This window comes from Oratosquilla oratoria, chromosome 1 (genome assembly GCF_046742065.1).
Source record: "Oratosquilla oratoria isolate Oo_2021 chromosome 1, ASM4674206v1, whole genome shotgun sequence".
Lineage (NCBI taxonomy): Eukaryota > Metazoa > Arthropoda > Malacostraca > Stomatopoda > Squillidae > Oratosquilla > Oratosquilla oratoria.
The window spans coordinates 50,348,192-50,373,191 of NC_134777.1; the positions used below are offsets into that span (position 1 = coordinate 50,348,192).

Sequence of the window (25,000 nt, forward strand, 5' to 3'; positions counted from 1 at the left end):
TTCTCTTTTCCAACTCTTTCGTATGTTTATAGTGTTTATAAGCAATGCGACCTTGACCCTTTGTTTGCCGTACGTTACCGTACATCACCTGTTTCACTCTTGGCTGCGTTTCTATGATATACGTGCAAATTATGTTTTCGTAGCGTAACGTAACATCCTGTAACGTTAGTTAAATAAACTTATGTTTTTCAACAGCTGGCTCACCTCCCACTTTTCTCCATTTTCTTTAACCATCTCCAATCCCTGACTCACTACCCTAGCATTCACCTCTCGCACCACCCCATCCATGTATAAGTTGAACAGCCAGGGCGACATAACGCATCCTTGACGAAGTCCCACCTTTACTTCAAACCACTCACTCTCTCCATTTCTAATCCTAACACATGCTCTACTACTCTCATAAAAACTCTTGACAGCTCCCAAAAGCTTTCCTCCTATCCCATAAATCTGCATAACCTCCCACAGTGCCTTTCTGTCTACCCTATCATAAGCCTTTTCCAGATCCATGAAAGCCCAAAAAACATCCTTCCCCTTTCCTATAGCTTTCTCACATATCTGTCTTACCACAAAGATCTGATCTACACAACCTCTACCCGTCCTAAATCCACACTGTTCCTCACCAATTACTCCCTCTGTTCCTCTCCTAATCCTCTCAATTAAGATCCTCCCATAAGCCTTCCCTACTACACTCAACAGGCTAATCCCTCTGAAATTACTACATTCACACTTGTCCCCTTTTCCCTTGTAAAGAGGAACTATACAGGCACTACTCCAGTCCTCCGGTACTCTACCCTCTCTCCAGCAAACATTAAATAACCTCACCAACCAGTCCACCATCACTGCACCTCCCTTTTTCAGACATTCTGCATGACATCCATCCAGACCAGGTGCCTTACCTGCTTTCATCATCTTTACAGCTGCCTTCACCTCATCCTTCCTTATTTCTCCTCCATTCTCCTCACTCATCACTCTCATTTTCTTCGCATTTCCCACTGCAGATATCTTTCCTTCCCTATCCTCCTTCACAGTTTTAGATACTTGGGTGCAAGTGTAGCAGGAAAAGGTGGAGTGAAGGTGGAGGTAGAATGTAGATTGAGAGAAGCGAGTAAATGCCTTGGTGGTTTAAAGAGTGTAATGAGGAATAGACATTTGGGAATGGATGCGAAGAGGAGACTGTATGAAGGAGTGATTGTGCCAACAGCACTGTATGGGGCAGAAACGTGGAACATAAGAGAAGAAGAGAGAAGGAGTTTGAATGTGTTTGAGATGAGGTGTCTGAGAAGTATGGTGGGGGTTACTAGGCTAGATAGAGTGAGAAATGAGGAGGTGAGGAGGAGAACAGGGGTGAAAAAGGATTTGGGAGATAGGGTTGATGAAAGAATATTAGGATGGTTTGGACACATGGAAAGAATGAGTGAAGAAAGACTAGTAAAAGAGGTATGGAAGGCAGATGTGGAGGGAGTGAACATGAGGGGACGTCCTAGGATGAGGTGGATGGATGGGGTGAAGGGGGCTTTGGGGAAGAGGGGAATGTCTGTTGAGGAAGGAAGGGAGAGGACGGAAGACAGAGGTGAGTGGAGAATGGTTGTATATGGATGATGTTGTGACTGCATGAGGAGGAATGGGCGGGGAAGTGGGGGGTGGGGGTAGTATGTGTGAGTAAATTTTGACGCAGCCCGAAGGGATTTCTCCCCGTCCTCGCCTTATATGCAAAGGGGGACGGAGAGGGGGGGTCGCCGATTAAATGAAGCAGCCTCGCTGTGGATGTACTGTGTCTTGCGACACTGCTTCTGACCCAGGGCGGTGGGCAGGGTGCAGGGATGACCCGTCATCCAGGAGGTGCTCAGATGAGAGGAAGGGTGGGAGGGGTGTGGAGTGTATTTAGGGATGAAATGGGTGGGAGTGTTTTTATGCCTTTCCCTTTTTGGCTACCTCCCTTGGAAGGGGGAAAAAGCCTTGGTATATGTATGTATGTATGTATGTTTTTCATAATTAAAAATTATTTTTGTAAACTTCCATTAGGCCTACCGTACTTTTAAACATACGATAGATCTCACGGAGTTTTAGGCCTAATAACTGCAAACCCTAATCATGGTCATCATAATAAAACAACAGGGCAGGACTCGCAGTGATGGGTATAAACTGGACAAATTTAGATTTAAGAAGGAAATAGGCAAGAATTGGTTTACTATTAGGGTGGTCGATGAATGGAATAAACTTAGTAACCATGTAGTAAGCGCTGAAACTATCAGTTGTTTTAAAAAACGATTAGACAACTTTATGAATGGGGACAACAGGTGGTGATGGATACGGAGCTGCCTAGTGTAGGCCTTATGGTCTCTTGCAGTCTCCTTCTTTCTTATGTTCTTATGAGTAACGGTAAGAGAAAAAGCTATGAAGTAGGTTTTAAGCTGAAAGTGATGGATTACGCAGAACTGGAAACAGATCTGCAGAAAGGGAGATTGGGGTTTCAGAAAAGGTAATGAGGGGATGGAAAAAGCAGAAAGGTCAGCTTAAAGAAATTTTCAGCTATACTGACAGTTAAACTCTTTTGATTTTTTTGGTCAAGTTGACTATAACGTTTTTACGCAAGTGCATTTGTTTACGATTATAGTTTTAGAGACACAAACGTTGTTTACGTGTTTGCATTATGCGCACACGTGACAGTTGGACAATCTACATGTGTTCTGATATTAAGATTTCTGAGTAAAGTTTTGAAATAAAGGTAAATATCTGATAATTTTTATGTTTGAAGGGGTCTTGTAAATCGCCAGATTATAGTGCGACCTATCCGCGGGTCAACCGCAAATAACCACTTTTGACAACCACAAACTAACGGTGAAGGTATCCAGAAGTAGTTTGCTGCCTCAGCTACACAAGTGTGCCTAGGAGGCCCGCAGAAGGAAAAGATAAGGGAGAGGCGGGGTTATTCACCTGTTCATCTCTTAAGTCATATAAGCCTTTAACGTACCGTTTATGTGTTATATTATCCTCAGTCTTAGAGGATTTTGCTGATTTTGTCTGTCATAGAAAGAATGCACCCTATCTATGTTCAACTTATTTTGTGTTTTATTTTGAGTATATTGTCTTTTGCTTAGGAATATAAAACATCCACACTCGACTGTTCGGAAAACATGTCGGTGAAGTTCTACTCCTTTCTTCATTCCATCATTTTCTTTATTGATTATTTTTCTTTTTGAACATAACAAGCAGCGGCTTCGCCGCACCTGGCTACACCAGGTTGCTTGGCCTGCGGCGCCCTGGGGCTCCGCCCCTTTCTTAACCCAGATGTGTAAATAAAACAAGTTTATGCAAAACATGGTTTTTATTTAGTCACACATGTAATATTACGTTTCTTAGCCGCAGGATGGTTGCGTTCTTCGTCGTCTGTTCCGTCAGCGTATTTATCCACGCTTATTCATTTACGTTTTAGTGTCTTCTTCCCGCCATCTGTGTCTTCATCACTCATACCTTTGATCTCTATCAGTATGCTTTCCAACTTCTCGCGCAATTCTCTATTCTCTTCCTTCAAATTATCGCGCAATTCCCTATTCTCTTCCTTCAGCTTAGTTAAGATGTCTTCTTCTTCATCTTCTATTTCTTCTTCTTCTTCTACTTCTTCTTCCTCTTCTTCTTCACGTTCTTCTTCTTCTTTGCGTCCTTCTTCTTCTATCTTTTTCTATACACACATACACATATACACCTATACACACACATATACATATATACTTATACACATACACATATCTATATACACATTGACATATATGCGTCGGGGGCCCCCAGAGGATCGGCGGGGGCCCCTAGAGGATCAGGGGGGGGGGGCTCCCAGAGGAGCCGCGGGGGCCCCTAGAGGAGCCGCGGGGGCCACCAGAGAAGCCGCGGGGCCCCCCAGAGGAGCCATGGGGGCTATCCCATGAATTTAAGGGGACCCATGGCCTGTCGTTACAAATTATACATTTCGATATAATGTAGTCTACGTTTTTTCGCCGTTTCGTCTCTTGGCATCGTATCGGTAGTCGATATTGTATAGTCAGTCAGCCTTACGAAAGTGTCCCCAAACACCGTCACCACTGAGGTAATTTCAGAATCATTTTGAAAGAGAAATGCATCTATAAGTTCCTGTGATCAGACTTTGCACCATTTTTAACGAACTTTTTATATCCTGAGAAGTAATGCCGCATGAACGCCTCTCAATCCTCATCGTTCTGGCCAATCAGTCGACTGCGTTGCCGTGATGTCACCACTCTCGGCCAATCAGTTGGCTGCGTTGCCGTGACGTCACCATTCTCGGCCAATCAGTTGTCCCCGCGACCGAGGAAATTTAGGGACAGTTTTGATTTAATTTTTTTTTTTTTTTTTTTTTATATATACTTAGATATGATGAACTTGATATCTTAAGCTTCAAAACGAGACAAAATCGGATTCTCTACGATGAATTTAACTTTATAATGGGCGTTAAAATTAAAATATCTCGATGTAAAACGCTTCAGACCGACACGCGTCACAGTCAAAATTTACACCAAGGCCTTCATTCCATTGTCTTTCTCAATCTCTACCCTTCATACCGTTCTCGCTGCGCCCCGATCGTCTCCTCCTCCCTCTCTCCTTTCTCTTCTCCAGCTCATATCCATGAATTATTCTCCTTTACCACTTCATGTCATGCACCAGCACATTCGATTCCTCTGCTGACATTTTCTATTTTTTGTTTGAATCAGTCTCTCGTGCTCCTCTTCCATCCCGTTTTATTTATCCATTATCTTTTCCTTCCTTCAACTCTTGTTTTATATAGGCTACTCTTTTGTCTAGTCTGCTCATTTACATCTTCTTTGCATATCCATAACACCTCACCAGGGCCCTGTTCATCTTCCCCATGCTCATCTTCTCCCATATTCACACAGTGAATTATTGTTTTTTTTTTTCAATACCTTTCTGGTCAGCATTCGGAAACCACATTTCCATTTTGATTTCTGAAGATGTTGTTACTTCTCCATCAGGACCATGTGACTTCGAGATCGGTGATGACCTCTGCGGGCTGACAGGACACCATGACTTCGAGGTTCACCACGGACATGCCCCTGGCTGGTCTTTTGGAGGCATGTCCACAGGGTACAAGGGTGACGGGTACATTCTCATCAGGTCCTACAATAGGAAGAACGTCATCCACACGCCAAGCATACAGGTTTCGGTTGACCACCCGGTCGTCGAGTTTGCTTATTACCTCAACGGAGGCGCTGACTACGTGTCCTACCTCAAGATGGGTGTCCAAGTCAATGACGGCGAGTACGAGCAGGTCTGGGCCGCTCCAACGATGGACCGTAAGTGGCACTTCGTCAGTGTGTCCTTGCCCGTCTACGCTGGCGACAGCTTCCAGCTCGTCTGGAAGGCCAACGCTCGCAAGAACATCTGGACTCAGCAACACACGTTCATCGGTATGGACTACATCTCCATCTACGAAAACACAAACCCCAACGGATGTCGGCATCCTCCAAGGACGCCCTATGCCACCTCGTGGGAGTGCACCAACCCTGAAAGGATCAATCGTTCCAGGTAGGTCGTGGCTACGACAATAGAGGAAAGTAGAGAGACCCGAGCTGTGAAATCTAAACCAGAGGTGTTCATTCTGTTGTGCTGGTCATGCCAGGAAGGATTTTTATGCGGCAATGTAATCTTTATCTCTGTATATAACTGAATCGTCACAGGCTATCAGAAAATGTCTTCTTAGGGAGAATGCGAGAGCCAATAGCAGGCTCTTGCACATGGTGTTCTTGTGAAACAAATATAAAAAGGGGCAATTTTCTTTTCACCTGTCTCCAAAGACTATGGACAACTTCATCTCCATCCTAGGGGTTTGATGACCTAAATTTCCGGGACGGCCTGATCTCTATTTCTCTATTTCTCTCTCTCTCTCTCTCAATCAATCAATCAAATGACAATACTTTCGCACCCCTATTTTAAAAGACGAAGAACCGAGAATTGCCGTCTGCTCTCCTCCTGGTCATTGGAGTAGAAACCACAGAACATTAGTAGTTGATATACTGTGATAGAAACAAGTCCTACAGACACTCAACACAGACAGCAGGTCAACATTTCTTCCTAAAAAGAGAAGTGTAGAAGGATACAGGGACGATTGTCAGATCGCGTGGAGTCGCTGTCATCGGTCAGAGATACTCAAGTCACCAAGAGATTGACTTAAAGCGTACAAGTTACAGAGAGGTGGAAGATCCCTGAATGGAACTCCATTGACCATGGGTTCTCAACCTGAGGGTTGGGAACCCCCAAGGGTTCACGGGACGGTTTACTGGGATGACTAACGAAAAATTACTTAAACATTTAAATCCTTTAAATCTGAAGAGAGAGAAAATGATTGTTATAGAAGAGCACGCCGTACCATGTTATTATAATTTGAACCATTTGATATCCATTGCGGTACCACTGTATATTCAATTAGTCCTGATATATTACCATTCTATAATCTGTGTCAGGTTAATGGGGGTACGGGTCGATGGTTTGAGGACTCTCGGGGTACATAACGGAAAAAGGTTGAGAACCTCTGCCATAGACTCTACTTGGTCTCCTAATTGTGGGTGATGTACGATTATAAAGTCAAGAAGTATGAGAACTATGAAATAACGATAGAAAGACGTAACGTTGCTGTGCAAAGGAAAAAGTTGAAGACTGTTGCTAAGAAGAGTGCAGATGGTAAAGTGAGTTGTTTATAACTCAATAGACACTGCTGGAGACATGAATGATAATCTACACCGTGTTGTTCTCTTGTAATTCCCTCTGGGCAAGTAAGACAGACATTCAGTGTTGGTATCTTGTATTTACATCCCGGCTGGCAGGGCAAATACTGCAAAATCCTACAACATTAATCAATGTTTTGTGATTCATGGTTTTTTTTTCATTGTCAGGATGGAATATCCGGAGGGGACTGTGTGTAAGTCATCGTGCGAGAATGGTTTCAGCATGCAAGGAAAACCTGAAATACAGTGCAGAGAGGGCGTCTGGCATGATTCAGATCATGATATCCCATTCATGTGCTTCGGTAAGTTCGTTTGGAGTTCAGATGTGGAGGCAGCGGTTCAACTTAAGTAAGTGATGATCATATACGATAAGAATGGGGAGTGTTGCCGTAGTGGAACATCGTACATAGAGAAGGAATGGAATATGCTTAAAGCCAAGGGTGGTTATCAGAAATGACATCGAGCGCCATACAGTATCCTTAAGGGCCATTTACACGGTCAAACAGTTTGACAAACCCGGTTTGTCAGACAAGTGTTTGAAGTGATGTTTGACCGTGTGAATGGGGTATTTGGTTGTCAAACACGTTTGTCGAACGTGTTTGACAACCAAATACCCTATTCACACGGTCAAACATCACTTCAAACACTTGTTTGACAAACCGGGTTTGTCAAACCATTTGGCCGTCTAAATGCCCCTTTACGTTTTTGGGTCTCGGTAGTTAGAGAACAGCGGGTTTTTTTTCTAACGATGCATTTTTTCCAAATGAAAATTAAGCCATTAAATATGGTGAATGTATCCGATTCATATCTACTTTGAAAAGATGAACCATTATCTACCTCAGACAATTTTCACTTTGGTCATTAATTTCGAGAAAGGCCCAAAGAGGTACTCCGACTAATTATGGTTTGTTTATTTGAAGATTTTCCTTTTGTCCCAAAAATAGATGAAGAGGTACCAGAGATCAAAGACTGCCCGTCGGATCTTCATCTAAAGACGCCCTACGGTTGGGCCTCCATGATGTACACTATAGGCACCCCCTCCATCAGTGACAATACTGGATATTATACCGTAGAGGTGAGTTATTGGACTATAACTTACATATACATATACCAAAGGCTTTTTTCCCCTTATAAAGAAAGAAAAAAAAAAAAAAAAAAAAAAAATGGCATAAAAACTACTCCCGCCCATTCCATCCCCAACATACTCCCCTCCCCTCCACCCTCTTCCCTCCCTCTTGGCACCTCCTGGATGACGGGTCATCCCTGCATCTCGCCCACCGTATATTATCTGAGCCATCCATGAACTGAAGCCCGTATTTCACTTACAAAATATGATAGGTTATCATTCAATAAGAATGCAGTGTTAAAAGAATCCATATGCACCAGCTCTCGTTGAATGGCGAATTACAAGAAGGGTTGGCAGTGACCAAAGAGCTCTTCCCGGGAGTCTATCACGTGAAGTTCGTGGCAACTGACAGCTCAGATAACGAAAATGTCTGCGCCTATGACATCACTGTTGAGCTTTCAGGCAAGTATCAGAAATGACAACAATATATTAAATAAATAAATGAATAAATAGATAGATAAATAGATAAATAAATAGATAAATACAATATAACACTGAACTAAAGTAAGATGCGATTTTGGATATATGTTCATATTTGCTTGTGCGTGTTTGTGTGCAATTATATCATCGCTCTATTTTATTTCCTTGTCCCTATATCTCTTCTTCAATTTTCGTTCCTTTCCTGTTACCCAGACAAGACCCCGCCTGAAGTGGTGTCGTGCCCCTCGTCCCAAAGCCACTCCAGTGAGGGTCCGGTCGTGGTGACGTGGGAAGAACCGAAATTCCAAGACGACTCCGGATACATTGCCAAAGTGAGTATGAGAGGGCGATTTAGATTTTATATAGGCCCGAGTAATTTTGCCCTTTTTCGTATCAATGTACACACGCACGCACGCACGCACGCACGCACACGCACACACACACACTTTGTGGCGCGGTGGTTAGAGTTCTCGCTTGCCACTACGGCGGTCCGGGTTCGAATCCCGCACAGGGCTGAAATAATTACAGTACCACTGCGCTACGGGGTGTTACTCCAACTCTCGTGGGCGAGGAGTTGGGTGTGTGTGTGCGTGTAAGGTCACAGTCGTACCCATAGATCGGTCATACGAGCTCTGAGCTCTCATTCGGCAGGTTAATAACTGTCGATCACGAGTCCAACACGTGATCCAAGACCATGATGAATCACACACACACGCGCACAAACAGACTGTCACTACGGCGGTCCGGGTTCGAATCCTGCCCAGGGCTGAAAATAATTTCAATATCGCTGTGCTTCGAGTCATGACTCAAACTCTCGTGGGCGGGGAGTTGGGGGTGTTTGTGCGTGTAAAGTCAAAGCTTTACCAATAGATCGGTCATACGAGCTCTGAGCTCTCTACCGGGAGGGAAATAGCTGTTGATCACGAGTCCAACACGTGATCCAAAAAGGCCAAGGTGAATCTGTATATCTATTTCTCAATCGATCTACCTGTTTATCTATAAATATTGAAATACATGTTTACGTGCAAATAATATGTATGAGCAGAGGCCCTTCAGTCTACCTAGGCTACATCCAGGTTTATTCGATTCCGGTGAGACATTTTTTTCAGTCTTTCCCTTTTCTGTTACAAGAACTCGCTTGACAAAATTTTGTCCTCCGTCAGGTCGAGAAGACCCATGAGAGCGGGCAGATGTTCTTGTGGGGGCGCCACACGGTGATGTACACGGCAACAGACAACTCCTCCAACAGTGTCTCCTGTTCCTTCACTATCGTCATCAAGGGTGAGTTGCGGCCCAATGTTCTTAGATATTTACGTAGTTTGGTGTGAACTGTATTGTGATGCTGTGAATTTATGTTGGCGAATACGTGTGTGTGGTCCGTTTTTGTGTTTCTGTTTAAATATTTGTTCTCGTGTGGATGAGCACACACCTGCTCATTTGTTTTTCGTTCTACAACACGAAGGAAATATTTGAGTAGCTCCTTGGGAGAGTGATCCAAGCACCACTGGCCACCAGACCCTGATTTCATGCTCAACTAGCCGACCTGGGCTTCCTGGGGGTTGGATTCGTCTCCCTCTGAGTTACTATGGTCGAGGGAGACGAGTCCAACTCCCACCAGACGGTGCGAGAAGCCCAGGTCTGGTTGAGCACGAAATCCGGGTCTGGCGGCCCGTGGCACTAGCTTCACTCTCCCTCGGAGCTACTCATTTGTCCACTTTATGTTGACATCAGAATATCATGCTTAGCTTTGAAAATATTTATGATCTGAGTTGCTGGCAGGTCACTTGATTTATCTATCTACATATACATATATACATTTTTATGGCAACCGAAGTTGAAGGCTGAAAAGGATTAACTTTTGGTTATTTCATCGCGCACAATTTATTATTATTCTTTTTTGTCTTGTTCGTTGGAATTGCCTAACAAGTTTCCGATGACGGCCGAGTTCTGGAGTTCCCTGGTTCAACCTTCAAGGTATAGTGATAGGTAGCGAAGTTGGGTGTGTAATTTACATGGGTTATAGGGATCAGTGTTCGAATGATATGAATATCGCTGATTAGCTGCATTAGACCAATGGGAGAGCATAGGGTGAGGCTTCTCCTGATTTCTTCTTTCATTATTTTTTTAGGTATTCAGAGGACATGTGGTTCTTGTAGTATTATTTGATTGTAGTCCGAACAACACAGGTGATCCTAGACAAATCGTACATGAGTATAGGCAACGCAAGACCTAACAATAACGATACCATGAGGTTATATTGCAAAAAAACACATATCCATTGGATAAAAGACAGACGAAAACAACAAGGAAAAAGTAATCAGAAAGAATGTACACCCCACCGGCCCTGCAAAACACATCCGGCTCAACATATACGAGTAATACAGGATAAAAAGAGACACAATCAACATCGCACTACCAGGTCACCATTACTTGAAGAACATTTTGCCTAACAATCCCAGTGCAATAGTAAGAGGTGTGGATATCACGCATATATTGACAAGACAGCAACAAAACTTACACGACGCTTTACCTTTAATCTAACTAATGGCTTCATTAAGGCACATTACACCATCTCACACAATCGACCACTGACTTGGACATGAACACAACTATAATAGACAGAGAGCGGGATCCTCGTAGATTGCTGTTCTTGGAAGATATATCTATATACTGGTTACACATCATCCGATGAATGTCCTAATGGGTGACTTCCAGACATTGCCGTCTGTGAAACGACTAATGGCGTGAAAGCCAACTAGTCTCGCTGAAAGAGGTCTAGACAATTAGAAGTAACCTTGCCCCGAGCTCCCCCGTTGGCCCAAGGCAGTCAATCAACTATCTCCAAATCACATGAACACACTTTTTTATCCCTACGGTCCATGTAGATTACACACTCAGTTCTTGATACCAATCACTTCGCCTTGATAGTAGAAATGGAGTATCGAAACGTCGGCAATCATCGACATGCTATTACGCAATCTTAACGAAGAAGACAAGCATATTGTGAGCTATGTAGAGAATATCTTGTTTGCTTAAAAAAATACACATATATATATATATATATATATATATATACACACATATATATATATATATATATATATATACATATATATATATATATATATATATATATATCTATATATATATATATATATATATATATGAGGCGTCTAGAATAGAAAGGGGTAAATGCTACACCTCCTTGGCACAATTTTATTTTCTTTTTTTCTTTACTGCGTTTGATGTAAAGAGGCAACATGGCTTATGCATGACGCAAGCATTTTCCCCTGTTTTGGACTCCTCATATGTATATATATATATATATATATATATATATATATATATATATATTATATATGATCATATATATATATATATATATATATATGTATATATATATAAAATCACGTATCCTCCATTATTTCTACTTTGTTCCTTCACCACTTAATATTTTATATATTGATATATAAATATATATATATATATATTGATATATGTATATTATACACATATATACATACATATATATATATATATATATATATATATATATATACATATATGCTGGTACATTGTGACAAGTTGATGAATGTGGAAAAAGAAGTCACGAGTCTAATTCAGAGTTTCTGAGTTTATTTCTGACCGGTTTCGCTCTATGCTTCTCCTAAGCATAGAGCGAAATCGGTCAGGAATAAATTCAGAAACTCGGAACTAGACCCGTGACTTCTTTTTCGACCTTCATCATATATATATATATATATGTATGTGTGTGTGTGTGTGTGTGTGTGTGTGTGTGTGTGTGTATGTGTGTGTGTGTGTGTGTGTGTGTGTGTGTGTGTGTGTGTGTGTGTGTTCTCTGTCGAGGCAGTGTGTGTGTGTGTGTGTGTGTGTGTGTGTGTGTGTGTGTATATATATATATATACATATATTAGTGTGTATGCGCATGTGTTTGTGCACAAATATACATATATACAGTACATATTTGATTGATACTCCCTTGCCTTTTTCCTAGTTTGACTATGGTTTTTCAATACAAAACAGTCTTCCATATTAAAACGTAAGTCATAACCAGTTTCATCAGTTTTCTTCATTTAGGTATACAAAATCTTCTTTCTCGCGTTTGGTTGCCAAACATTCACCCTCATGTCCATGTCACCAATGTGGTCATACAGTTGAAGCATTCTTTTTCAGTTTATTCTTGGTTCTCTCTCAGTTTATCAAATTCTATCAAGGTTCCCCTCACATTTTCTCAATTTGCACATATTTGTTTCCCTACCTTTGATTATTCTCATTTCCATGATCCTCCTACACCTTTTAGTATTGAAGTCTATATGCCTTTTTTGGTCTCAGCAGTTCGGCCTGTCAGTCTTTCCGTGTGGATATGCAACAGCTTTCTTCCTCGATCGTACTAAATAAATATCCATAGTTATACCTCCGTTCTTTCTATTTGTTTATCTCATAGAAAATCCTTAATCAATCCCAACAGTAATTTTTTCCATTCCAAATACTCTCATTTTCAATTGGTTTATATGCCTGTCTCTTGAGAGGGATCCTGTCAAATTCTTTTCTGAAATCCAGGTAAATGCTGTTCATTCATTTGTTTCTTTCATGTAGGATAAACCTACAAGGATGTCTGCTACAGGAAATAATACACATGACCTTTGTGTGTAGCAGTTTGTGTGTTCACATGCACGATTTCACCTTCGCCATTTTATCACTTATACTTCATCAGCCTCAACAAACCAGAATTCATTTACATAACTTAGCCGTTACGTAACATCACTATGACACATACCTCATTTTCTCACTCTCTGTGATTTGCTGATAGAACATTTTCTTTATCATCTGTGTACGCGTTCCCTGCCAGGAGTACCCTGTTCGCCCTTGGAGGTGCCCGACAACGGGGCCCTAGCCTGCACAGAAAGTTACAGAGGAGGACTCTGCTTGACCATGTGCGGCGGCGGTTACGACTTCAACATCTCGCCTGGCCTCCAAGTCCCCAAGGACTACCTTTGCTCCACGGGGGGCACGTGGTACCCCTACAGCATGACCTTTGACTGCACCGTCCCCCGGGGGGACAACCTCCTGACGACTGCCGGTTACTACTTCGACGCGCCGTGCAACGACACCAGCACGCAGGAGCAGCTCCGGCAGCAGGCCTTCGGCATCTACGAGAACCTGGAAGTGGACATCACGACCGGCGAGGCTCTCTCGCCCGAGGACTTCTATGTTATATGTGGACATCCAAAACGTAGACTGTAGACTTAGTTACAGGTCGCGCTATATTCTTTAGGATGCCAATGTACTCTCTATTCATTTAATCTAATTCCAAAGAATATATAACAAAACACATAAACACACACACACACACACTTATATTCAGAACCCCACGAACATTGCTCCTTTTCTGTATAATACGATTAGGTAAATGCACATATATATACACATACTCACAAACACATACGCATGCACTTAAATATGCACATACACATAAAATACTCATACACATACACACGCACATGCACATACACGAAACATCTTTCCTGGGTTATGCTCATGACTATTATCCTTAGAGGATATATATTCCCTTCCAGTATGTAGGTCTTTACGTTTATACAAAATTGTACGTGTGGATATGAAAGTATTCATACATCTACTGTTTACAATTTTAGCGCCTGAAGCATGCAGGTACCACTTTGTTGATAAAGTTATATATTTTGTATAAATACGTGCGAATAAACTTGAATAAACATATTGTGGGTTTTTGAAGCAAAACAGCAAATCACATGGGGGAATACTTCATTAACCCTTTTTGTACTGGGTGGTGATTTGCATGCTAATATTACTATTTATAGTGAGTGCGACTGCATGTGCATCTGTGTATCTGGCCACTCATGTGCATGTTTTGTTATTTCCGTTCTGCTGGGCGCAGTTCCTGAGTGATCTCTATGAATTTAACCTTATCTGCACGACGGCCTGATGAATTTCCTTTCAAACATTGTGCATTTCATTACTATATGAAGGATTCTGGACGCACTTTTTGCAGTGCATAAGCAAATGTACACCAATATCGTGACTATCGAAAAATAAAATTTTCCTTTAGTTCTTAGCAACCGTAAACGATAATAGTACAAAACTGATTCATTACGTATCGTTGTACGACGTATAACCCTCCTGGGTGGACTGATAAAAAAGGAGCGTGTCCAAGAATATTGTATTTAAATTCTTACCACACCCAGAAAAGACACTCCATTCGATGTGTCTTGCCAAGTTTATCACGGTAACAGCTTAAGTTTTGTCAAAACTCATTTTTTTTTAGCCAAGAACCAAATTCTGTATTTGGCGAAAATCAGCCAAAGTAGGAAACTGAAATGCCCAGTGCAATGGATCGAGTGTGCTACAATGGAGCGCCTCTGAATGGAAGTTACGTTGGCCCAAAATTCAAATTTGTGCTACATTGACAAATAAAACACCGACCGAAGGATCTCAAGGAGCAATATACAATGCATTCGTTTAAGAAAAAAACAAAATTGAAATCCAAAACACGATCACAAGTCGCCAATGGGCCCGCAAAGCTGACTGGAGGCCAAGATGGCCGAAGGCTCACATAAAGCGCCAACCATCTAAACCAGGGTTTCTCAACCTTTTTAGCCATATCGCCCCCTTTTTCAATTGAAAAAAGGATAGTCCCCTTAATTGGAAAATAATGATAAAAATTATTGCAACAATGATAAACAACTAATCTAAAATGTTTTACTCACGTTGTGTTTAATGAGATCCTTGGGCCCAGCTGGTGCTTCGCTGCTAGATCTTTTATATTAGGCTTAAAATTTGTCAGTTTCAGTCTGATGTCTCCTCGAATGCATATATCCATTTTGTTTCTTTCTTCAGTCAAAATTTTATTGACGGCACTGAATCCACATTCAACCAAATAAGAGGTTGGAAAGTATAACAGTATTTTAACCATTTCAGCCCACATGTTTGGATATAGCCGTTTTGTTGTATTAGATAGCCATAACTCATTTATTCAATTTCTTTTTCAAATTTGTATTTGCATTCATCACTACATTCCAGTTCAATGAGTTCTTGCAAATTTTCATCGGCACTTTTTACATCACAACCAAAAGGATCTATCATCCACGATTGAACTTGAAACGAAAACACGTCCGAGAATCGGCTGTTCAAGTTTTCTCTCAATTTTACTAAATATTCTTCGTACTTTTTTTTTAGCTTGTTCTGTGAGTTGTTCCCTTACTTCTGTTAACTCAGGCATGTCTTTGAAATTCTTCTTCTGTATATTTATTCGGAACCAATGCAACTTTTCAGCAAAGGCTTTCAGAATACGTTTACAATCCAGTAGCGTGCATAATTTGCCTTGAAGCTGCAGTGACACTTCATTGAGCTTACGAAAAATCCACGCTAGAAAGAAAATGTCACACTTGTGGCGTCTGACTTCTGCAAAATTGTTTTCTCCTAAATTTTCTAAGAAATTAACAATTGTGTCGAATAACTCTACAAATCGTGCTAGGCAGTTTCCTTTTGAAAGCCAACGAACTTCTGTATGGAGAATGAGGCTTACGTGCTCTTGTTCAGTATCAATGCAAAACTTTCGAAAAAGTCGATCGTATTTGCTGTGTGACTTTATTTTATTGACAGTTTTAATAACTACTCTTAATGATTCATGAAGATCAGGACTAAGTGTTTTGGCAACTAAATGATGACGATGTACCACACAATGAACTGCAAGGATTGAAGGACATAATTCCTTCATGCGAGCAATAAAACCTTTCTGCTTACCAACCATAGATGGAGCACCATCCGTTGCGCAGGATACCAAGTTTCCTAATGGGATTTCATTATCGTCAAACCAAGATTTTGTAGCTTCAAAAATGGATAATCCAGTTGTATCAGTTTCTAATAGTTTTGCAAACAACATCTCTTCACAAAGTTTGCAGCTATCATCTATAAAACGAACATACGCCATAAGAATAGCTCTGTTGTCACGTACCGTTGACTCATCAAGCTGAATCGAGAATTTGCTAGTTTTTAACTTTTCAACTAGTTGACTTTGCACATCCAATGACATTTCATCGATTCTTCGGCGGATTGAGTCATTACTCAACGGAATTGTTTTTAATGTGTTCGCTGAATCTTGCTGTAACACAGTTTTCATTAGAATTTCAAATGCAGGCTTAATGACATTTTCAGCAACTGTATGTGCGTTCCCAGTTTTTGCAACTAATTGCGCTATTTCATACGATGCAGTCAAACCACCTTCATTTGTCTGTGAACTTTTTTTCAAATAAGATGACAGAGTATTTTGTTGGTTGAAGTTTTTCTTCAAATTTTCAAAATAAGCTATGGGTTTACTGGCTTTCTCTGAATGTTTTCTTATCAAATGTTCTTTAAGCCTTGATGGTTTCATTGATTCATTAGAAAATGTGTTGTTGCAAATAAGACACATTGGTAATTTTTTATCATGAGGGCTTTCTACAAAGCCATAAGCCAAATAGTCCTCCATATATTGTCTACATTTCTTTTTTGTTGCCATAATGAGGGGAAAATAACTTCAAAATATCCCAAGGACATTTAGTACCGTTGAATGACTTGATATTTAGTTATGCAAATTTCTAATTGACATCAAGCATTCAGTAGTGAATGTACAAACTTGATCGTGCGTTAGAAGTAAAGCAGTTAATAAACTGATAAATTGTATTCAATCATTATAAAATGCACCTAATTACCACTGACAACATTTGATAGCTAACACACGAAACTGAACGATGTGCTACAAGTGGTAGTAATAAAGCAACTGCAAAAGCAAACTAGGCAAAGGAGCATAAGCGTACTCAGCACACATTACTTCATGTACTAGGGTTGCCAGATTGTGCGATTTTTTGCAAATTGCGACCAACACACACACACACATTAGAAATATATATATATATATATATACATATATATATATATATATACATATATATATATACATATATATATATATATATATATATATATATATTCTGAAAGTTGTTGAGCTTAAAGCAATGTCACGAATTAATATGCCATATTAATCGTGACACATTTTGTTTAACGGTTAAACAAAATGTGTCACGATTAATATGGCATATTAACCCATCCTTCGTATTGCTAGTTTTGTCACACATTCCTTGTATTCGTAGAATTGGTAGTTTGCCTCCTCGAGGTGACTTTTCCCCAGGAAGGAAGTAGTATTCCGCCTATGTTTCTCATAAATTGTATTTAGAAAGTATGTAACCAAGAATGTAGAAATTACAAACCCCATTTCAGTACGCACTTGTTGAGAGGTTACGAATAAGCTCAAACTGCCAGTTCAAAGACGGGTCGTTTCAGTGACGCATTCTCAACGTTTTTCTCCTACTCAATTTTCCATGACTCCTCAATGTATCCTTTGACTTCTTCAGTCACTATCTATGTATTTGGTTAGGATTAGGGTGAAGCCACTGCCCCAAAAAAATAATTGACAGTTGAAAGATGTCTAGACTGTTAGGTAGCGACGCAGAAAGGTCCATGAAATAAAGAAATAGAAGTGGTTTTTCTTTGTAATCCTTAATATCTTTATGTGATTCTATACATCAATTTTTGAGCCAGTTCGGACAACTATATTCTGTCTGATGAAAGTTACTTTGTGACAGAGGCATGCCTTTTCCCACCTGTGTGGTAGATTACCCTATGGAAGTCTACTGGTCCTTCGAACAACACAAAGGTTAGAAGAAAAAAAATCTTCACAAGCAATATTGAATGGTACAATTAACTTGATATTTATGTTATTACTTTCGTGAAAGTTAGAAGCAATACCTGTGACGCTTTTCGCCCCTCTTAGCTCAAAAATCGCCCCCGTTGAGAATGATTGATCTAAACATTATTACTTGTGTTGAGTGTGTGCATCTGCCCGTCGGCGTACATTATTTCTTCTGCTCTGTTGGGCGCATTTTTGTTTTTAGTAGTTTTGAAATATTACCACCAATCAGCGTATGAAATTTCAGTAGGGAAATTGACCAGGACGAAATTGAAGCCAAAATAAGAGGAAGGGATAGCCTGCAAGGCTACAATGACTTTACAATGGAGGCAAGTGAATTTGCAACCGAGTTGAAACTATTGGGAATTTACTTTCCTCTTATTAATCCAAGTTTCATTATCTTGAACGAAATATTGAAAAAGAAAATTCCACAAACTTGGCTTAGAAAACAGACATTGATCAAGCTGAAATGGAAAATGAGACGTTGAAAAATGAGGGAACTAATTTTATCAATACTATAGATAAAATCAAACTAAGATAAAATCATTGAACTATTGGTTGTTCTCAAGAGATTATGAAGCAGCAGAGATCACGTGAGGCTGGAACAGCATTGAAGGGTATTATTATTATTATTATTATTATTATTATTATTATTATTATTATTATTATTATTATTATTATTGTTATTATTATTATTATTATTATTATTATATATATATATATATATATATATATTATATATATATATATATATATATACATATATATTTGTCAAATACATAATCGATTAAAAGCTTTTGATACCGTCCTCCACGAAAGACTGCTTACTAAATTAGCTTCACACGGAACAAGTGGTAGCATATTAAGTTGAACTAGTAATTCGTTAAACGATCGAAAACAGAGTTTTTCTAAATGTCAAAACTTCTATATGGAAAAATGTTACGAGTGGAGTTCCTCAGGTTTACGTTCTTGGACCACTTCCATTCATAGTGTATATAAATGTTATAGACCACGGACTGAAATCTATTGTCTCCAAATTTAATAATGAAACAAAACTGTGCGAAAAGGCAAATGATCATTTAAACCAATTAGATATTCAAAGAAATTTAGATAAACTACAGCAATGGTCTGAAAATTGGCTAATGAAATTTAACATAAGTGGATGCAAGGTTATGCACATAGGTAAAGATAAGAGGAAGAACGATTACAAGTTATTTGGAAATTCGTTAACAAAAGTAGATAATGAAATGGATCTTGGCGTAATTATCAGTAACGATCTTAAATCATCTAAGCAGTGTATTTCAGCCTCTGAGAAAGCAAATAAGATTCTAGAACTGATTGCGCGATCAATTAACTTCAAAAGTCCATCTCTCATTAACAAGCTATATAAATCGTTAGTTCGTCACATTTGGAATATGCTGTTTCCATATGGTCACCGAATCTCATTAAAGACATTGACAGATTGGAAAAAGTTCAACGGCGAGCCACAAAACTTATTCCAAATATCAAAAATAAATCATACGAAAATCGACTAAAACATATGAATCTATTTTCCCTATAAAAGCGTAGACTCAGAAGTGACTTGATACAGGTCTTTAAGATTCTAAAGGGAACTGACATCAAAAGTGACCAATTTTTCATATTAAATGAGAATCAGACAAGATATAATGGTCTCACACTGCCAGGAAATATATTTAATTTGGAAGTGGGTAGAAACAACTTCGACAACCGTGTAGTTAATAAATGTAATAAGCTTCTTGCAGAGGTAGTGCAATATAGTTCAGTTCGAAGCTGAATCGCTTAAACACCTAAGCAAAATGTCGTAATGCCTGCTATTTACTTGAGATAGCTTATTTGTTTGTTATTTTGTCTGTTTGTTTATTATTATTTTATTATTTACTATTTACCTGTTTGTTTATCATTTAACTTTACCTATTTATTTATTTTATTTATCATCATTTATATTATTATTTTTATTTATCATTATTATATTTTTTCACATCCGACCTAGTTATGGACCAAAAGGTCTCCTGTCGGCATGCTCCTCCTTTGTAATCCTTTGTAATCACATTAGTTTATGGAAGATACTTCAGAAACATGAGATGTATGCGTTTAAGTACATACATACATACATACATACATACATACATACATACATACATACATACATACATACATACATACATACATACATACATACACCAAAGGCTTTTTTCCCCTTACACGGGGGGTAGCCAAAAAGAAAAAGGCATAGAAACCACTCCCACCCATTCCATCCCCTACATACTCCACTCCTCTCCACCCTCCTTCCTCCCGACATCTTGGGACCTTCTGGATGACGGGTCATCCCTGCATCCTGTCCACTGCCCGGGGTCAGAAGCAGTGTCGCAAGACACAGCACATCCACAGCAAGGCCGCTTCATTAATTCGGCGACCCCCCACCCTCTCCGTCCCCTCATGAAGAAAAGGAGAAGACGGGGAGAAATCCCTTCGGGCTGCGTCAAATCATCTCTCATACATACTTCCTCACCCCCATCCCCCACCCACTCCCCCTCATGCATCACAGCATCATCCATACACAACCCTTCTCCATTCACCTCTATCTTCTGCCCTCTCCCGTTCTTCCTCAACAGACATTCCTCTCTTTTGTAATGCCCCTTTTACCCCATCCATCCATCTCATCCTAAGACGCCCCCTCATATTCACTCCTTCCACCTCTGCCTTCCACACCTCTTTTACTTATCTTTCTTCACTCATTCTTTCCATGTGTACAAACCATCCTAATAATCTTTCATCAACCCTATATCCCAGCTCCCTTTCCACCCCTGTTCTCCTCCTCACCTCCTCATTTCTCACTCTATCCAGCCTAGTAACCCCTATCATACTTCTCAGACATTTCATCTCAAACACATCCAAACTCCTTCTCTCTTCCTCTCTTATGTTCCATGTTTCTGCCCCGTACAGTGCTGTTGACACAATCACTCCTTCCTATAACCTCCTCTTAGCATACATTCCCAGATGTCTATTTCTCTTTTTTTTTACACTTTTTAATTCACCAAGGCATTTACTCGCTTCTCTTAATCTACGTTCTACCTCTACCCCCACTCCTCCCTTTCCTGCCACATTCTCACCCAAGTATCTAAAACTATTCACTTCCTCCAGTCTCTCTCTCTCTTAATGCTCACTTCCAGCCTGCTGTTACTCTCTCCCCTTGTACATCTCATCACCTTACTTTTGTCCACATTTATCTTCAGCTTCCTTCTTTCACACACCTTCTCAAACTCTGTCACTAACTTCCTCAATCCCTCCTCTGATCCTGCTACAAGCGCAATGTCGTCAGCAAACAACAACTGGCTTATCTCCCACTTTTCTCCATTTTCTTTAATCATCTCCAATCCCTGACCCACTACCCTTGTATTTACCTCTCGCACCACCCCATCCATATATAGATTGAACAGCCAGGACGACATAACACATCACTGACGAAGCCCCACCTTTACCTCAAACTACTCACTCTCTCCATTTCTAATCCTAACACAAGCTCTACTACTCTCGTAAAAACTCTTGACTGCTCTTAACAGCTTTCCTCCTATCCCATATATCTGCTGTACCTCCCACAGTGCCTTCCTGTCTACCCTGTTGTAAGCCTTTTCCAAATCCATAAAAACCCAAAAAACATCCTTACCTTTTCCTATAGCTTTCTCACATATCTGTCTTATCACAAAAATCTGATCTACACAACCCCTACCTGTCCTAAAACCACACTGTTCCTCACCAATTGCTCCCTCTATTCTTCTCCTAATCCTCTCAGTCAAGACCCTCCCATAAGCCTTTCCAACTACACTTAACAAGCTGATCCCTCTGAAACTACTACACTCACACTTGTCCCCTTTTTACCCTTGTAAAGTGGAACTATACAGGCACTCCTCCAGTCCTCCGGCACTCTACCCTCTCTCAAACAAACATTAAATAACCTTACTAGCCAGTCCACCATCAATGTACCTCCATTCTCCAGACGTTTTGAATGGCATCCATCCAACCCAGGTGCCTTATTTGCCCTCATCATCTTAACAGCTGCTTTCACTTCATCTTTCACCCTTTCTCCTCCATTTTCCTCACTCATCACTCTTAGTTTCTTAGCGTTTCCCACTGCAACTACCTTTCCCTCCCTATCCTCCTTCACATTTAGCAACTTCCTAAAATACTGCCCACCTTCCTCTCACTGCCTTCTCTTCCATTATCATCTCTCCATCTGCACCTTTTACCTTTTCTTCTGTACTTGATTCGCCTCCTCTTCCTTTTTTAATTTCTTTCCAAAACATCTTTTTATTACTTTCAAAAATTTCTATCATACTCTTACCCTATTTCACATCTGCTCTCCTTTTTGCTTCCTTTATTTTATGCTTAACTTCCCTTCTCTTTACTTTGTACCTCTCATACGATTCCCTCGTCCTAATTTATAGCCAATCTATGAATGCCTGCTTCTTCTCTTCTACACCCTTCTTTGCTTCCTCATCTCACCACTCACTACCCTTCCTTCTATTTCCTCCCGCCCTCCTTGTTCCACACACCATTTTTGCGCACCTTATGACTCTCTCCTTGAACCATCCCCATTCCTCCTCCACTTCTAGTTATACTCTATCCTTTACTTCCTCCCACTCCTCTCTCAGCTTCTTCTTATACTCCTTCTCCTTTTCTATCTCATTTAAGCAGTTCACTCCAAGTACCTCCCTACCTTCTGCCCTTTTCCTCTTTCTCCACCTATTTTCCACTCCCAATTTAACTTCCACCAGGAAATGATCTGATATTCCCCCACTCCCTCCCCTTAGAACATGTACATCCTTAACTCTTCCTACCATACTTCTGATCACCACTATACTGTATAGGCCATTAACGCTCTATCTGCCACCCTTCCATCCACCACCCTCTCCTACTGTATGTGTACTTATGCTTTACTTTCTTCCTAAACACTGTATTTGCTATCATCAACTCTCTTTCAAGACACATATCCACCATCATTTCTCCACTACGATTTTTACCTGGAACTCCATACTTCCCAATCACTCCATCTATTGGTTCGTTTCCTACCCTAGCATTAAGGTCTCCCAATACAACTACATTGACATTTCTCCCTAATCCCTCTATGCACTCATTTAAATCTACCCAAAAAGCCTCCCTTTCCTCTACGCTCTTCTATCAGGTCCATACGCACTTACAAAAACCCACATCTCCCTTCCCAGCTTCACCTTCATCCACATCAACCTTGAAGAAACCTCCCTCCACTCCACTGCACGCTTACCTATCTCTTCACTTACTAGTATAGCCACCCCTTCTCTCCCTCGTCCCCTCTTCACTCCTGAGAACCTCCCAACTACACTCCCAAACTTACACTCGCCCATCCCTTTCAATTTAGTTTCACTCAAAGCCAGCACATCCAGTAAAAATTAGGTCAGTTAGGTCAGTAAAAATTAATTAGCTTGGGTCCAATGAAAATAGAAATTGAGTTGTAAGCCATAGAAAGTAAACTAACCAGCAAGTCTTGAAAATTAGCAGAAAAAGATGTGACTGAGGATAAACATACAAAGCGGGAATTTGTAAAGGAATCCAAAAACAAAAATGAAATGAGGACCGAAAAAAGAAAAATAGTAACATTTCTGGAAAGTTTTCCAATTATTTCGAAAAAGGCAGTAAGGTAGGGCAATACAGGACAGGAAACGCCACAATTTTTTTTAAAGTAGTCTATGCTAATGTAGATTTTTTTTTATCAGTCAAGTTGGAGACAATTGATTATTTTATGGTAAATGAGTGATATTTTGGGCTTAAGTATAGAGAACAATCTCCCCAAAGATGTTGATCTACATTTGGGGAATAACAGATAAATAATCTGGAGAAGAGATAGGAAAGATAAAATGAGTGGCGGGTTGATAGTTATGAGAAATTATATAACAGTGGAAGAAGCAAATCTAATCGAAGGAAAGATTGAAGCAATCCATCTTAATGTTAGAAATAATGGGATGGATGGATGGATGGGACCTCATGGTGTTCCTATATCCAACCCCCAAAACGAGAGCTTGGAATTAAATTGAATTTCAAGAAATGTTGTTGGAGATAGCTTTCCTTAAAAAAAAAAAAAAAAAAAAAAAAAAAATTCCTTATGGGAGACTTTAATTGCAATAAGGTCAAATGTAAGGAGTGTGAAACAAATGGCAAGGCAAATTCCTGGGTGAATACCCAATTAAATATGGCAATGGAGAATGCAATTATAACGGAGAATACAATAGAGGTGACTCGAGTAAGGAGGGGTGACATTCCCACGTAGTTGGAATTGCTAATATCCAAAGAGCCAGATATTACTAGCTCTCTGAAATACCTTTGCCTTATAGGAAAAAAAGATCAAGTAACGATTGAATTTCAGTAGATGGGTGGGGAAATGGAGCCAAGGAACGAATCACACAGGGATGTAGACTCTATTTTGGGAGTTAAATTCCTCAGGCTTGAAGGTGAATTCATAAATACCAGTGGGACTATGAGGGAATGGGAAATATTTTTGTACATTTGCAGCTTGGGAATATATAAATATATGACGAAAATTATTGAAAGGAGAAGCGGGAACAAGATTTGTTCCATAAGATGTAATGAAAATTATAAATAAAAAAAGGGCAAGGACATAGTTTGAGAAAAATGAAGAAAGAGAAGAACCAGTATAATAAATGAAGCAACGAGATAGCTGTGTAAGGATCAACAGGAAGGAGGAAGAAACGTACATGAAAGGGATACTGTAGATAAATGCAAAGTTGGACCAAAACTGTGTTCCAGGTTTATGAATTGTAAGCTGAAGCATAGAAAGAAATCATCAAGCTAATAGTGAATGGTGATTTTTTTTTTTTTATTATTGGGGGGGGAGTGCTCAATATGTTTAGCATTATT

General features: G+C 40.0%; 2 protein-coding genes across 2 annotated transcripts in view; one reads left to right on the forward strand and one right to left on the reverse strand.

Annotated features, from left to right (window-relative positions):
• Positions 1–15,269, forward strand: part of LOC143028143 (sushi, von Willebrand factor type A, EGF and pentraxin domain-containing protein 1-like) — a 27,950-nt gene extending 12,681 nt beyond the window's left edge. Inside the window, exons 2-8 of the mRNA XM_076189820.1 lie at positions 4,998–5,550; positions 6,915–7,048; positions 7,691–7,821; positions 8,133–8,274; positions 8,506–8,624; positions 9,456–9,573; positions 13,163–15,269. Coding sequence (XP_076045935.1) covers positions 4,998–5,550; positions 6,915–7,048; positions 7,691–7,821; positions 8,133–8,274; positions 8,506–8,624; positions 9,456–9,573; positions 13,163–13,557 — 1,592 coding nt within the window. The 3' untranslated portion in view covers positions 13,558–15,269. The remainder of the gene's footprint in view (positions 1–4,997; positions 5,551–6,914; positions 7,049–7,690; positions 7,822–8,132; positions 8,275–8,505; positions 8,625–9,455; positions 9,574–13,162) is intronic.
• A 140-nt stretch (positions 15,270–15,409) lies between these two features.
• Positions 15,410–16,846, reverse strand: LOC143028147 (protein FAM200C-like). The gene has a single exon (XM_076189833.1). It carries the CDS (start codon positions 16,844–16,846, stop codon positions 15,410–15,412), a length of 1,437 nt encoding a protein of 478 aa, XP_076045948.1.
• Between the last annotated feature and the right edge of the window lie 8,154 nt (positions 16,847–25,000).